Source organism: Herpailurus yagouaroundi, unplaced genomic scaffold, assembly GCF_014898765.1.
Source record: "Herpailurus yagouaroundi ecotype Mexico unplaced genomic scaffold, PumYag 166, whole genome shotgun sequence".
In the NCBI taxonomy this organism is placed as follows: Eukaryota; Metazoa; Chordata; class Mammalia; order Carnivora; family Felidae; genus Herpailurus; species Herpailurus yagouaroundi.
In genome coordinates, this window is record NW_024412407.1 from 26,478,982 (window position 1) to 26,496,327 (window position 17,346).

The 17,346-nt window shown below is 36.4% G+C and overlaps 1 protein-coding gene across 7 annotated transcripts in view; it reads left to right on the forward strand.

Annotated features, from left to right (window-relative positions):
• Positions 1-11,867, forward strand: part of ABCC9 (ATP binding cassette subfamily C member 9) — a 130,180-nt gene extending 118,313 nt beyond the window's left edge. For 5 of the 7 annotated variants that reach the window (XM_040488690.1, XM_040488689.1, XM_040488691.1 and 2 more), the window contains 4 exons: positions 1,127-1,230; positions 4,041-4,174; positions 6,145-6,207; positions 11,191-11,867. In XM_040488690.1, the coding sequence (XP_040344624.1) occupies positions 1,127-1,230; positions 4,041-4,174; positions 6,145-6,207; positions 11,191-11,328 (439 nt within the window). In that variant the 3' untranslated portion in view covers positions 11,329-11,867. Of the gene's footprint in view, positions 1-1,126; positions 1,231-4,040; positions 4,175-6,144; positions 6,208-6,880; positions 7,057-11,190 lie in introns of all 7 variants that reach the window. The other 2 variants (XM_040488692.1, XM_040488694.1) reach the window with 1 other exon arrangement.
• The last annotated feature ends 5,479 nt before the right edge of the window (positions 11,868-17,346 follow it).

Genomic DNA, 17,346 nt, shown 5'->3' on the forward strand with positions numbered 1-17,346 from the left:
AATTCCAAATAATGTTCGTCTGACTCCAAAGCCCACCATGGCATTATCTGCCGGGTCATGTCTCTCATTCCATACATCCTTTGTTCTCTCTGGCTCCCCTCCTCTACCTTAATTACAAAGAAGTATTTGCCACTTCTTTTTGCCTTGAAGAGAAAATGTATGTAAGGTTGCTCAATATTCAGCTGTAAAATCATTTTAATTAAAAGTTGTATAGGGGTACCTTGGTGGCTCAGTGGGTTAAGAGTCCAACTTTGGCTCAGGTCATGATCTCATGGTTTGTGAGTTAGAACTCCACGTTGAGCTCTGTGCTGACAGCTCAGAGCCTGGAGCCTGCTTCAGATTCTGTGTCTCCCTCTCTCTCTGCCCCTCCCCCACTCACACTCTCTCAAAAAAAAGAATTTGAAGAAAATAAATAAAAGTTGTGGATGTATCAAGTTATTTAGTGATACCATAGTGAATTTCTATCTCTGAATATATTTATGATGAATACTACTACTGTGGTTGGTGCAGCACAGCTCATCTAAGATATCATTATATGTTCCCATATAATCATCAGTTCTGTGGAAACACTTTGCTAGACATTATTCAAGTTACATAAACATAATATGAAACTGGATAAATACACATAATGAATTTTACCATGTCATGTCTCACGTATAAATATACTAACTGTATCATCAGAAAACATTGTTCATAACATTGAGGTCATTCATTTATTCATCAAACATGAATTGAATGCCTGCTCTATCCTGAGCACTGTTCTAGGTACCGGGGATAAAATAATAACCCAAACAAACAGGACTTAACATTTTTTTTTAGAAAAAGAGAAACCACACGTGTGTGAGTGCAGGGGGCCGGGGGTAGAATGAAAGAGAGAGAGAGAGAGAGAGAGAGAGAGAGAGAATCTTAAGCAGGCTCCATGCCCAGCACAGAGCCAACAAGGGACTCCATCTCACGACCCTGAGATCATGACCTAAGCTGATTTCAAGAGTTGGATGTTTAACCAACTGAGCCACCCAGGTACCCCAGGATTTACATTTTCAGGAAAGAATAGCAATAAGCAAGCATATGTAAAAATTCCTTTATTTTTATTTATTGACTAAATAACTTATTTCTTCCCCTACAGATTTAATTTAGATCCAGAGTGTAAATGCACAGATGACAGACTCTGGGAAGCTCTAGAAATTGCTCAGCTGAAGAATATGGTCAAATCCCTGCCAGGAGGTCTAGGTATGTTTTCTAAAGAATACATTTATTTTAACATATGCAATTAATTCTATATATCTCTATCTATATTTTATGCTAGAATTACATAATTCATATTAAATCCCCTTATATTTAAAATAATTTCCAAAAGGTCATTAGGACACTTAAAATCTAATGATTTGCATGGGATGCAAAAGGATGAACCTTATAACAAATTCTGTTCTATATGAACACTCCAAAATATTCCTCTTAATACACTTAACTCTTCAGTCTTTTCACCTTTAGTGGTACAGGTCATTTTAATCAGAATATTTCCTTGTGATCATTCTACTCACATGATCTACATGACCTCTAACCCTCAGTAAATGAGTAAAAGGATTGAAGAGGCTACTAAGTTCAAAGTAGGAGGTACCATTTAGGAGCAGGCAGTTTCTCCACACTGGCAACCATTTTCTTTGTTCCCAGGAGGGACTGTTTCTTATATTTATGTAACATAATTTTGTGAAGACATCATTTTCTATGACCTTGCTGCAGTATCAGTTTTAGCCACCTGTGCAAGGGATAAAACACGTACTCAAACAATCACTGATATAAATTTAGCTCAAGAGTAAGGTAGACAACTTCTGGCAAATGATGACAGAATAAAACAACAACTTGAATAATGAAAGAAAGTGATTAACAAACCAAAACAACAAAGTGTACAATGCAGTGTTCAACTCATAAAAATGAATATTTATTGTTTTGGACTTAAAATCTGAACTCATTTATGGGGTGCCTGGGTGGCTCAGTTGGTTAAGCATCCGACTTCAGCTCAGGTCACGATCTCACAGTTCGTGGGTTCAAGGGCCGCATCAGGCTCTGTGCTGACAGCTCGGAGCCTGGAGCCTATTTCAAATTCTGTTTCTCCCTCTGTCTCTGTCCCTCCCCTGTTCATGCTCTGTCTCTGTCTCAAGAATAAATAAACATTAAAAAAAAATCTTAACTCATTTAAGAAAGTAATCAGAAAGATCATGGGGCGCCTGGGTGGCACAGTCGGTTAAGCGTCCGACTTCAGCCAGGTCACGATCTCGCGCTCCGTGAGTTCGAGCCCCGCGTCAGGCTCTGGGCTGATGGCTCAGAGACTGGGGCCTGTTTCAGATTCTGTGTCTCCCTCTCTCTCTGCCCCTCCCCCGTTCATGCTCTGTCTCTCTCTGTCCCAAAATAAATAAATGTTGAAAAAAAAAAATTAAAAAAAAAAAAAAAAAAAGAAAGATCAGAGCTGGTTGATTAAATTAAATAGTAATAAATTAAATATTAATTTAACTTAATTATTAAATATGAATAAATCAAACATTTATTAAATTAGATTTTAATAAATTATTTTAATTATTTTAATGAATAATAAATTTTATTTTAATTTTAATAAAAATTGTTTTAATAAATTTTAATTTTAATAAATAACATGTAGTTCCCATATTGGTTGTGTTGTATTGGCATCTAGAAAGAAAATCAGCCTCCAAAATAAAACCATGTTTATTATTAGTTTATTTGGTTAGGAGGACCTACTCAAAAACAATATGATTTTAATTAGGTTCCAAGGCGAAGGCATCCCACAAAGAGAAATTGAGATAGCATGTCTTTAAGGGTAGTTTTATTGACCTTGCCAGTGTTAGACCGTGGGAGAAATTCCAGAGGTCTGGAAGAACTTTCCTATCATAATTTTTGACGTCTCTCATGGTAAGCCCAATAAGTCTACTTGAGAAATTGATAATGCGTATATACCCTTCTCGTGGTACAGACACTCACACCGTTAGTAGTTGGAATACAGGCAATGAAAACTTTATAGTCCTCTTCACTTCACATGAAAGATGCATGCACCTGTTTTGAATCATGGGCATGATGTTCAAGGGTTATGGTACAGTGTAAGCAACAGGGGATTGTATTTACACAATGTAATTGAGTGTTGTTTATGCTCATTGTCCCCATAAAGATTATATCAACTGCTTGATAAAGATCTGGTTCAGGCCAACTCGGATGAAGAATATTCATCACCTCCATCACCCTCCTTATTTATTATGTAAATTAAAATTTGGAGAATAAAGGCATAGCTCCCAAGCGTGAAAAATTATAAAAATTTGATGCAATGAGAACATGATCAATAGAAATTTACCTCCAGGACCCTAAGAAGAAGTGTTTGAAACCTAATAAAAGAGATGTTTTGGAAACAGAATTTATCTTAACTTCATAGTAGGACAGTTTATGACATATGGATGAAAGCAAACAAAAATGATAATGAGGATGTAACATTCATCTATCTATACAATGTTTTATTCAGCCACTATGTCAGATGGACACACTGATGGACAAAAACAAACCCAGTCCTTAACCACATGGACCTTACAGTCCAGTGGGATGGTATAATGAAAAAAGAATGGATATTAGAGTCAAGAATGTTCTGTTTCTCATCAAGCTCTACTACAAATTAGCTATGTGATTACGGGCAAGCCACTTCATTTCTCTGGGCCTCAGATAATTATAATAAATAATCCCCCTTCATAATTATGTTCAATAATTAAATGACCTCTAAGGTCTTCCAGTCTTCAAGATGCCGAATGTATTTTATATCCTAGTATAAGGAGGTAATTTACAATCTGTTGTCAAAGATAGGATGGCCCAGGATCATCTTCATTTTCCCAAAGTAAAATTCCTCTTTGCCCTCCCACTATGAAATCTTCGCAGCAGTACATTGAGGTCCAGCATGCTCTTGTAGGACATAACTATTTTCCCCTACTTTGCTCAAGGAAAATGTTAGTAGCATTTCTTTAGTGAAATCCTTGCTTCTCTCTCTGATGTAGATGCAGTTGTCACTGAAGGTGGGGAGAACTTTAGCGTTGGACAGAGACAGCTGTTTTGCCTTGCCAGGGCCTTTGTCCGCAAAAGCAGCATTCTCATCATGGACGAAGCAACAGCTTCCATTGACATGGCCACAGTGAGTACATTATCTACGCTTTTTAAATTGAAGAGTTGGAGAGACACACGTAAAAATTACAACTTATTTTTCCCCAACTGGGTTCAGAATCCTCAGTACTGTTGTTTTGAGTGTCTTCTCATTCATTTCTTTAATCAACGGATGATAGCACATTGAAAATTATGATAAAGGAGACATGACACTTTTAAAGCAATTCCTACTACCAGTAAACATAAAATAAACTTGCCATCACTTTTTGATAAATTCTTTTTTAAAAAAAATTATTTTTGAGAAATAGAGAGCAGAGAAGGGGCAGAGAGAGAAGGGGACAGAGGATCTGAAGTGGCTCTCTGCTATCAACACCGATGTGGGACTCAAACTCACAAACCATGAGATCATGACTTGAACTGAAGTCGGACACTTCACCACCTGAGCCACCCAGACACCCCAGTTTTTCATAAATTCTTAAAGCAGTAAAATTCCAATGCTCAGTTGACAACAGTACTGTACTGTACTCAAGTGTTCAAGTCTTATGCCATGGAAGTTGTAAAATGAAGTATGCAAATTTCTATTTAATAGAAATTGATAAAATCAATCATTATTTTCTAAAGCAATTTGAAGAAGAAGTATTCACTAGAACTGACAGTGGTCTTCTCAGTGTGATCACAGGAACAAGCCAGAAACTTTAGCTTTTGAAAGAAATTATTTAAAACTGTTAAATACACCCAAGAAGGATCTGTCTAGAAGAATGTGATGGAGTGGAGAAAATGTCACATTAAACCACAAACTGTATGAGCTAGCAATTAATGTTGTTCTTTTACAAGTTAATTTGATATTAGACGTTTGGCATCAGAAAGGACAAAAATAAAAAACATCCACAAACGTATGGTATTCTCTTGCTGCACACTTTAGGTTGGGTAAAAAATATCCAGACATATGAAACAGTTTCACGATTATTAAGAGTCAGTTATACATGGAGATGCTAATTTGACATCATTTCTTTCTAGTAATTCTAACCAATTACAGAAAGTTGTATCTCCTTCTCAAAGTTAACATAATTTGAAGCATATAAAATAGTTTCTAATTAAGCCAATTCACTAAATAAACATAACTACATCAAAATTAGTATTAATTACTAATGATTTATAATATTGGGGATTATCATAAGTATAATATAGCCTTAAAAGAGATGAGAGAGAAAGAGATAATGAATTAATGGGCAATAGGCCACCTTAATTGGAAGGAAGTCTTCATATTAAGACTTAGGAGTCTTAGGAATCAGGTTGCCTGGGTGGCTCAGTCAGTTAAGTGTCTGACTCTTGATTTGGGCTCAGGTCATGATCTCATGATTTGTGGGTCATGAGGCTCTGCACTGACAGCATGGAGCCTGCTTGGGATTCTTTCTCTGCCCTTTCCTGATCGCTCGCTCTCTCCCTCTCTCAAAATAAATAAATAAACTTAAGAAGACTTAGGAATCAAGTTTTCCCCTAGGAGAGAGAGAATCATTACCCAAAACATCTTTCAGGGTATAATGGTAACAGTTTGTGGTAAGGATAAAAATGGTTTTTGCCTAGATGGTTCTTCTTTTATGGGTCAAAATCTGAATTGGGGCATGTATTTTTACTTTTTCCCTTTTCTAACCCAAAGATTAACACCATTTTAGGGTTTTATTAGTTTTGAATACATACTGTTTGGTATAACTCAAGTGAGCATTTCCATGCCCATTTAATTTCATTTTCCCCTTCCAGTTCCCTGGTTAACAAGTCTATCAGTCATTCTGGGTTGATCACTGAGTTTTATTGGCCTTTTGAAGACACATACAGAACCCAGCATAAGCTTGCTGCTGGCACTGCCCCCTGTCATACCTTCCTCAGAAGACAAGAGCCAGGAATTCTCAGAAGCCTGGGGGTCTTTGGTCTTAGGGAGGAATAGTATGGCAAGAAAAAGAAGTCCAGAGAAAATTCAGACTTAATTTATTTATTTTTTGACAGGAAAACATTTTGCAGAAAGTGGTAATGACGGCTTTTGCAGACCGCACTGTTGTTACAATAGCTGTAAGTATTGGAGACAGGGTTATTTATTCCTCTTTGGGTTTTGTTCCAAGATTCAATAATCTTAACTTTTGGGCAATTCAAGTATACGTACGCTGAATGATATATTTCTCTGCCAATGCTTCTGTATGTGTGAAACACACACACACATACACACAGCTATGCTCTAAAAGTCTTTATATTGTTTTTCCCCAAACTGTCTGTTCTGCCTACCTCCCCTAATGATGTGATATCCTAAATCTAAGGATTCCAGCAGGAATGCCTGTGTTTCTTCACCAGACACAGATGGTAATTCACATGGGGTAATTCTCTTTTTGATAATCTAATCATCTGATGAGCAGTTTCAGAAGCAAAATTCTTCAAAATGACTACCAATTCTGCTACTACTTACACTTAATTTCTATGTTTCTATTCATTTAACTGTTTAAACAAGAAAGCAATGAGATACAGCTGAGGCAGATACTTTCTCTGAGCACCAAATTGAAGGATTGCTCACATCTTTGTATTTGTCATAGCTTACTTAATGTAGGCCATGGTTTTCTTCTTCCTGTCTGCAGATGGATGGTTTCTTGCTCGCATTTAGGCTTAATGTTTAACAATAACTTTTTTAAATGAATCAACCTGGACATTTTCCGTCTTGCTGACTCTTGTCTTTCCATTTCTCTTTTCTCTCCAGCACCGTGTCTCTTCTATTTTGGATGCAGGTCTTGTTTTAGTCTTCTCTGAGGGTATTTTAGTGGAGTGTGATAATGTTCCAAACTTGCTCGCCCACAAGAATGGCCTCTTTTCCACTTTGGTGATGACCAACAAGTAGACCATCATCAGCTCCTCTGCCAACTAGCCCATTCTCTGGTAGTTATCTAGTGGCATCCCCTCAGTTAGGCAGGACTAATGCAGGGATTAAAGGGGATGGGGATATGGTGAAGGAAATGCCTTTGGGGTATTCTCATGCAAATCAGCTCAACCTGCTGCTTCAGTTATGTTCAATACTTAATGAAGCACATGCATAATTTTAAGTATGTATATATGCAGGAGGTAGTACTTACGAAAACCCGAGAATCAGATTTACCTCTGTCCTATGGACCAATTTCACTATTCTTTGAGGATATATTGTAAGTGTCCTTAAAAACACTGTACATGTTCCTTATGTGCCCTGAAGATTGCATTATTTAATTTACAGAATTATTTATGTTTAACCGTTGAGTACTGGGAGCTATGTATGAAGTGCTTGTATGCTTCCATTTTTGTGACTGATACATGGGGAAAGAGAACCTTTTGAAGTGCAGCTTTTCTTAAAGTGGTAGGAAATGACTCCCATCAGGGCCCACCTTTTATACACTGGGCCTAGGTAAAGAAAAGGCCACTTTTTTCTCACTTTCCCAATGAACTCTGTCCTGGAGGAGAGTTACCTGATTAAGTCATTCACACTGGAGTGTGAAGGATTTAATGGGTGAGAGAATTAGCTAACTTGAAAAACAGTTCTCTAATATTTTCAAGAATTTTCTCCCTGGAGAAGGTAAGGAGATATTTGGGGGGAGAAAGAACTTCCTGTTGCCCCTAAATGAGCAGGTAAAGGGGTGGGGGAAGCAGACCCTTGCCTACTCAAAAGACTAGTTTTCTGTCTTCTGCATGAAGCATGGTATTGCTGAGTAGCCCCATTTAGTTCACACCTAGATTACTTGAGCATAATTTGTATGTCTTTAAATTTGTTTTTAATCTTTATTTATTTTTGAGAGAGAGAGAGAGAGATAGCGTGTGAGCGGGGGTGGGGCAGAGGGAGAGGGAGACAGAATCCGAAGCAGGCTCCAGGCTCTGAGCTGTCAGCACAGAGCCCAACATGGGGCTGGAACTCACAAAGCACGATATCATGATCTGAGTCAAAGTCGGACACTCAACCTACTAGCCACCCAGGCACCCCATAGCAAAATTTCTATTTTTAACCAAAAAATTATGTTCTCTTTCTTATTTGCCTACATTCACTGAATACTTTTCATAGACTTCTGTATCTTTCACCCATTCTTCATTTCAAGACCACTAATGTAGTCACTAGGATACCTCCCCATTGGAACACAGAAAGCCATGGGTAGGATGAATTACCATGGGACCAACTTCTCTTAACAGGCTCTTAACAGAAAGAGAAAACCACCAACTTGTGACAGAACCCTTGTAGAATGATTCTCAGCTATGTTAACAGTTACTATTCTTTCTTCCCTGCTAAAACCTGTTCTGTTAATTTTGTTGACTGCAACTGAAAACAGTGAAAGAACTTCAAAAGACAAATGTCTTTGGGTTCTGAAAGTAAGCCTTCATGCACGAAAATAGTGCATGGCATTTATTTATGAAAGTGATTTATTCTTCACTCTTAATTAATTTCTCTAGAGCATTTCAAAAATTGCATCAATGCTATTATAATTGACACCACAGTTTCTCAAGAAAAAAATATTTTTGATTAATTGAATAGACACCACATACATATTTCATTGGCCAAGATTTTTCCATGTTTTTATTTTTATTTTTTAAGTAAATGTTATTTTAGTAAAACAAGGCAATTTTTATAATATTCTATTTATGGATTTAAAGGCCAAATTCCTTTTTTAGCATCTATGATATGATGATTGAAGAATAATCTTTTTTGGAGGGAAAATACACAGCAGATATTAAACAATTCATTAACCTTAAGTTTTTTTTTTTTCTAAATGCATGGGTATACAAGTGATTCTGATCTTCTCTCAAAAATAAATAAGCAGTATCCTACAAATTTTGGTAATTCCTAAATATATATCATTCAACACTTATTTATTATTGAGAGACAGAGAGAAACAGAGCATGAGCGGGGGAGGGGCAGAGAGCAGAGGTGACACAGAATCTGAAGCAGGCTCCAGGCTCTGAGCTGTCAGCAAAGAGCCAGACACGTGGCTCAAACGCACAAACTGCGAGATCATGACCTGAGCTGAAGTCAGACGCTAACAGACTAAACCACCCAGGTGCCCCTATATCATTCATTGCTAGTCAGTAAATGATAGGTTTGTTATGGATATGTGAAATACTGGTACATGTTCTAAGCTGGCATCTTTATTATACTCTGTATATGTCTTTCTTTTCACCTTTAGCTGTCCACCTATGTCTCTTTGCTTTTCTGAGAGCATAAGCATTGAGACTACTCCATCTACATGGCCCAGGGAAGAAGATAGGCCTTTGTCCCGGGGATGGTTTTAGGTTGGATGCTGGGTTGTAAGGAGAAGGAACTTTGAAAAATTGTGTATCAGATAAACAGATGGTTTTTCTGGGTCCGTCACTCCCATCAGCATTCTGATGTTTTGACCTGCATAGTCCACATCCAGTATGGTAGCCCTGAACCATACGTAGCTATTGAACATTCAAAATGTGAGTAGTCCAAATTAAGAGATACTGTAAGTGTGAAACACACAGGATTTCAAGAACTTAGTACTTATAGAAAAATGTAAAAGATATCATTAATAATTTTTAAGTTGATTATATATTGAAATATTTTAAATATATTGGCTAAAATATATCATTAGAATGGATTTCATGGGATGCCTTGCTGGCTCAATCTGTAGAGCATGCAACTCTTGATGTCAAGGTTATGAGTTCAAGCCCCACACTGGGTGTAGAGCTTACTTAAAAAAATCAACTGGATTTAATGTAACTTCAAATAGATATCACCTGTGTACTTACGGTTTAAAATGTGGCTTTTAATAAATTTAAAATTACATGTGTCTCACATTTGTGGTTCACATTATATTTCTATTTCTCAGCACTTATCTTACCAAGAGAAGTGAAAAGCCCACAGCACAGACTTTTCCCTTGTAAATTTTAAAAATAAAATAATAGTGTCTGACATTTAGTATTTGCTTGTATGTGTCAGACAAGGTGCTGATTTTTTTTTTTACATGGATAATCTCATTTGATCCTCACCACCATTCTGTGAGGCAGGTACTATATTACTACCATCATTTTACAGATGTGGAACTTGAGACATACAAAAATTTAGTTTGTTGATCAGGATCGCACAACCAAACATGATGAAACCAAAATACAAGTCCAGTCTAACCTCAAAGTCCATGCTCTTAACCATAACACTAATAATGGTAGGCGAACAATCCTCTAAAGTACCAGATACTCCCTACAAAACAGTTTGATAGCAGGGTGGAAATATCTCATGCTTTGAAGTTAATAAGTCTGGTTTTAATCCTGGTTCTGCTACTTATTATCTATGTGATCTCCTGATTTTGCTTTATCTCTGTGAGCCACAGTGGTCTTGCAAACAAAGCAGAGAGAGATAACACCCACATTTGAGGAATGTTTTGATGATTAACAAGTATGTGTGTGGAGCACTTAATGTATAGCATATGCTCAGTAAGTGATAGTGTTTATTATTAGTTACTAATCCCAAAGCTTCTCTCCAAAGGGTACTAGGTGGAAAGAGAGAACAAGTGTGTGGCAGTGATGTCTAAAGACTAAAGCATGGCGCGTCTAAAGTCCCGGATAATTCATTCTAATACTGCATGCCAGAATGGATTTCCTCATGTTGTGTTCCCAGAATTGAACCACCTTCCAAGGTTCTTCAGATGTGTGTTAGCCCACAAGTTAGTTGACTCCACACAAGAGATCGTTTTAGTCTAGACTAAATGATAACCCAAATGGTCCATGATGGTTCTTCTTATCATTTAATTATTTGACAAACAAAATTAGCCTCCTTACACATCCATGACAGTACTGAAACTACTATATTAGCTACACTCAATTTAATACAGCCCATCCCAAACCCAGTTACACTGGCCAGCATTTAAAAGTATGTAAATAATGATATGTTAAATAAGAAAAAGAGGCTGTGTTTCGTGCACCTCCTAGTGCCCCGAGATAAAGAATTGTCCCTGAATAATCGATGAAATATGCATATTCCATAGCTTTGCCTGTACCTTGAAATCTGTAACAAATACATGTTGTTTTTTTTTTCACTCACAGCATCGGGTTCACACTATTCTGACGGCAGACCTAGTTATTGTGATGAAGCGAGGAAATATTTTAGAATATGACACTCCAGAAAGCCTCTTGGCTAGAGAAGATGGAGTTTTTGCTTCTTTTGTCCGTGCAGACATGTGAAGAGATGTCTTGAAACAATACATGGATTTAAAATAATGCAGTCATAACCTACTTAATGGATCATCAGCTTGACCTTCATAAAGTGGCTTCTTAAATTTTTACTCTTTCGTAAAGCTTATTTGTTGTGTTGTGGGACTTTGTACTTAGTAACAATGTCACTTTACTGATGACACTTTACTGTATTTCCTATATGGATACTTCCTTTTTGTTTTTCTTTCCTAGACTCTACTGCTTAAATAGGTTCATTACTGATGTTTTTCTAATGATTAAGCCACTTTACCTTTAAGAATAGCAGGTTGCATTAAAACATGTAAGCTACTTTAAGTAGTAAGTCAACAGCTATATTTTCTCATAATTTTAAGTCTGTTAAATAGCTCTCAGGTATAGAGGTTATCATGAGTATTCAGTATTTTGTACTCTTATTTGTAAGAATATATTTTCCTTTTTGTTGGTGTCTCCAGTTGTTATTGGAAGAGGATTAAAAGAACAGGTTTCTAATCAGTGAGAAAATAAAACACTCAAATTCATTATCTACTGAATGTGAATGTTCTGTGTTCATTAATATTAGTAATACTGATGCATCCTTAACCAGTTTTTTTTTTCCCTCATCTAAATTGTTTTCTGTTACCAAGAAGTCACCACATTTATAGTAGCTTTGTAAAGCCAAAGCCTTAACTGGAAAGATCATAAAGAGAGTTTGGATATTTGAAAACGTATACTCAAGCTTCTGTTTTTCCCTGTCTAGTAAGGAGAGAGTTCTTAAGGTATCAGGCATAATGTGTTTTTTCCAGACTAAAGTTCAAAGAATAAATAGATTCAATCCTTCAGTGGCAGACCAGCTAATGCTCTCTGTGATTTAACTCATCATTAGATGTGTTTATGATTTTGAGCCCTAAAATTCCACATTATTCAAGATTCAATTTATATTTGCCTATATAAGTATATATATAACAAGTGTCTATTTCAAGATGGAAGCGTATACCTCTTTTTATGCACAGTGGTGTCACACATGTATCCATTTTGCTCTAATTTTAATGTACATGTAAAAAGGAATCAAAATGTTATTTTAATATTAGTATGTGTGTTAGGAGTGCATCAAAAATGTATGGAATATTAATGCTGTTTTGCTTAAATATAAATTAACAAATTAAAAAAAATTTTTTTTCAACATTTATTTATTTTTGGGACAGAGAGAGACAGAGCATGAACGGGGGAGGGGCAGAGAGAGAGGGAGACACAGAATCGGAAACAGGCTCCAGGCTCCGAGCCATCAGCCCAGAGCCTGACGCGGGGCTCGAACTCACGGACCGCGAGATCGTGACCTGGCTGAAGTCGGACGCTTAACCGACTGCGCCACCCAGGCGCCCCATAAATTAACAAATTTTAAAATACCAAATTTATCTGCACTTGTCATGCTAGCAGCCAAAGCATTCTACTATAATTCTGTGCCCACCTTGTATAAATACCATTGATTCTCATATGAAGATCCATATGCATTGTTAGATTTTGAAGAATTATGACTGATGGAAAAAGAGAATTTATGCTTCTTCCATATAGTTCTTGTGTTCCGTTTATTATATTATGTACTCACTCTTGGGAAATATGTAATACTTATTTATCCAAAATATATGACTGGGCCTTTACCTGAATATAGAGTCCTGATGTTTACCTAGTAAGTTCCACGAGGACGGACACAATGTCCTATGTTATTTTGCTTGAATTGTCACTCTTTGTTGCATATAAAGAACTTCATTGGGAGAAAAATCCTCTTACTGTTCCCCAAAAGGTAAACAAAATGGAATCAATAACTATTAAATCAATCTTGAAAATATTTTCTAAAATTTCTACCAATCTCCTCCAAGTATTTCTGGCATGGGAATGTTTTACAAGGCTGCATTTACATGACGCTTGTTATCAACTTATAGCTCATTCTCACAGCGAAATGGGGACTTACCCATAAGAGTGATTCCTTACAATATTTGTAAGTTATACTTCTGTACCAGCAATGTCAACAGATCCGCAGCTCATTACACTAAACCTAGAATCACGTTTATCATTCTAACACCCGAGTGGTCACTGGTTCCCTCATAACTTTTAGTCACTTAAGTTGAGTGTTTGTTTACAAAACTAAACTGACTGAATAAAGTCAGGGATGATTTTTTAACTGTTTAATCATTTATTATATCACATGTTTGATCTATTGAATATAGAAATGACTCATCTTGAAATAATTCTTTACTAAATAGGTGCATATCTATAAAAGATGAGACTTAACCAAATCAAATTTTACACTCACAAATTTTACATTTAATTAACCAAACTTAACTTTATAAATTTTAATTCCTTAATATTTGATAAAATCAATTAATGCATAAAATTTATGTGAAAACTAACAAGGTAACTAATATCACTGAGAGATAAAAAAAAAATTTCTCTTAAAGGATTGTGCATCCTCTATTTTTATGCTACTACTCATCATCCATTTAAAAGTCAACTTAGCTCTAGATTAGATACCAGAAGACTGGTATTTGAGTTCAAGTAACTGATATTTGAGATCTGGGACCATGTCTGTTTTGTCTTTCTGCCCTTTGCATTTAATGGTATCTAGCTTGCAGTAGGCCCTAAAAAGTGTAGATTACTGATCCACTGATTATCTTACCACTAGCCATGTGCCTAGTATTATGGATTATTCCCTTCACCTTCTGGGTTATGTTTATTCTACTGTGAAATTATACTGACTTGGTATTATATCATAAATTACTCTTTTTCTTTGCTTGACTAAATAGGGTTATTATTCATTCACTTATAGTATCATTGGGTATCAACCAAGGTGATCAATAGATGTAAATTAACACCAATTGCTGAGATAATACCCTGCTTTGACAATTTTGTTTCACATTTGCCACAGTCATGCACTTCATTAGTTTTATATATAGGTCCTATGTGGAAGTTTCCATTAAGTGAAACAGCTATATGGATAAATTTTATGACATCTCTAATGAAATGGCTAGATGTCTGGACTTTTCCCTAAGGTTTATTGATCAATTTTTATAGCTGTCTTCCAATGTATCTTTTATCACTTATTTTGTACTACATTCTTTGGAGTTCTGTGATTTATAGTACTATGATAAATCCCTATTGATTTATCTAAAGTTAAAGGCAATCTTCTAACCTTAGCATTTTAGCATAAGAAACAGTAGTCAAGAGGATGGGTCCTGTAACTTAAGTTTGATTTCTTCTTTAGTAATTACACATCATTCACAATGGTTTTTCTCAAGCACTAGTAAGGATCACCTGGGTCAACTTTCCAGTGAAAGGGCTTGTGTTCTGGCAAGTGTCTCCAGATGAGATTCATAATTAGGCAAGTTTGGGAATCACTGACCCACCTCACTCATCACTGTAGTTTCCTTTTGTTATGCATAATGTGAAGTGAGAGAATAGTGAAGGTGATTTTCACATGTTTCCTCTCTTTCCTGACATTACCTTACTCCAGATGTCTAAAACAAGCCTCTCAGTGTCATTGAGCGAACCCCTTAGTTCCATCATTGAAACATATAGTTAAATGAACTGAATATTACCCAAGAAGATGGGTTCTGAATGTATTTTCTTTTGTTTTGTGGTTTAATCAGCAATATGGAATCTAAGGGGAAAATGTCTTCACAAAAATACAAAGCTTCCCCTGCCCACATCTGAGTTAGGTGTTGAATCATTTGTATGTTATTCTGATGAATTTGGAATCATATTTCCAAATGTTCACAGTCCATAATGTGAGGGGTTTGGGTAAGTTTCACTATCAATACCTCACACTGTGGAATGAAGGTGAGTTATCTGCAATGATTATTCACCTTTCCATCTTCACATTTTTTTCTACAGGTGTTTGTCATCATCACTGATACATAAATGTTGATATATTCATTCTATATATCTACTACATAGGATTTAAATTATTTCTTTTTCTACAGGCAGTAGCAAATTTCCCTTTGCCGTTCACACCATGGTCACCAGTGCCCTCTTCCTAAATTGACAAAAAGTCAAAGGAGTCATACCTGGCTAAATAAGTTAGCTGACTCTAAGAAGAATGCTCTCTGTGAACTTCGTGCCACCAACCATCACAGATCATGTCCAATTATACACTACACACTAATGACAAAGAGCTTTGTTTTCCGATCATTTTTTTTATCACCTACCTAATCTGCCCATTGCATAAAATAAGTAATGTGTTTATATGCAGCAATAGTACAACGCTACTTAATGCCACTCCATTCCCATTTTTCTCTTAGAGCCACATTATGCACTATTTATACACATTATCAGTTATTGTTAAGTGAAAGACTATTGACCTTTAATATTATCAGAGTCAAGTGGATTTAGACCAGCTCTTCCATATCTAGGTATTTGCTCTTTGACCCATAGTAATTGGGGCTTTGTTCCAACACTAGTTTAAGGAGCAATTAAAACAAATTAATCTTTCAGACACCCAAAATGTTTATTAAGTCTGAATGTAGACATAAATAGAATTCTCAACTGTTTAAATTCTTAAGGTGTACTGTTAACCCTCTTTCAAAGGTTACATCCTATCCTCCAACTCCTCAGTACATGTGCATGCCACCCTCCACATGCACATATATGTTCACATTTTATCTTGCTGTCCTAAAGAAGAATAAAGTTGAGTTAACCTTTGCATCACATATTAATGCAAATGCATAGATAAGCGTACAATGGCTAGCATAAAGAGAAATTCTTATAATCACAATAATCTATAAGTGTATCTTCTAGCCCTAAGGCCACCTTAGGAGGACATTTCACTTATGGATAGATCATAAAATGTGTTTCCAGTGATATGAAATTCAACTTTTTTCTCTATTATTTTAAAAAATAACAATGGCAACATATTGTTGGGTTATGTTGAGTGGGGTTTTTTTAGTTCAACAAAGAGATGATAATGGTTGTCATAAGGGTAATGAACTGAGCAGGGCATCTATGAAAGAAAGGTGGCTATCTCCTTATTAAGGGATGCTACATGAAAACAAACTTTGGTTTTTCATCTTGAGTAATACTGTTATGAATATCTGCTATGTGTTCACCTTTGAGTAAAAAAAGTATGATTCAAGGAGATTATTTTTCAGGGTAACACAAAGCTTTACTGTATATTAAAATAGTATAAAATCTTTTTTTAAATTTTTTAATGTTTATTTTTGAGAAAGACAAAGAGACAGAGACAGAGAGTGAGCAGGGGAGGGCCAGAGAGAGAGGGAGACCCAGAATCCAAAGCAGGCCCCAGGCTCCTAGGTGTCAGCACAGAGCCCAATGCAGGGTTGGAACCCACAAACCGTGAGATCATAACCTGAGCTGAAGTTAGATGCTTAACCAAGGTGCCCCTAAAAATAGTATAAAATCTTCTGAAATAACTATCTTTATTTTACTTATTTTACAGGTAAGGATCTGAGGTTAAATTTTAAGTGTATCACCCCCAAATCACTGATCTATCTCCAGAGATGGCACTTCAAGCACCAGGGGATGGGAGTGGGAGACAGGGATGTGTTGAAAACACACTTCTGCATTGGAATCTAAGGAAAGCAGAATTGTCAGATCTCAGAAGTGACGACTAGGCCAGGTCTAATGGCCTGTCTAAAGACAGTCCACTCCCTTAATTCCATCTCTCTGTCTCAAGCTTCTCAGCTTCCTTCTACCCTTCTGTGCATTCTATCTTTCTGTCCACTTCTTTCTCACTTTGCATGTAGCCTTTACCAACCACTCCTATCTCAGATGAAGGCTTCTAGCACCGAGGCCCACAACTATCTCCACTTCTCAGATTGTCAGTTTCAAAGTATCAAGCAAGGAATCTCCTTTGTCCAGCTCATCTTTCTATCTTACACATGACCAGCCCACTTTGTACTACTTCACTTTGGGTCAGGGATTGACCTCTGACCTAAAAAGCTTGTGGCCAGGCAGTATATGCCAATTGGAAGTAATATCTTATGCTGAGAAAATTTAACACAGTCTGGAGAGTGACATGAA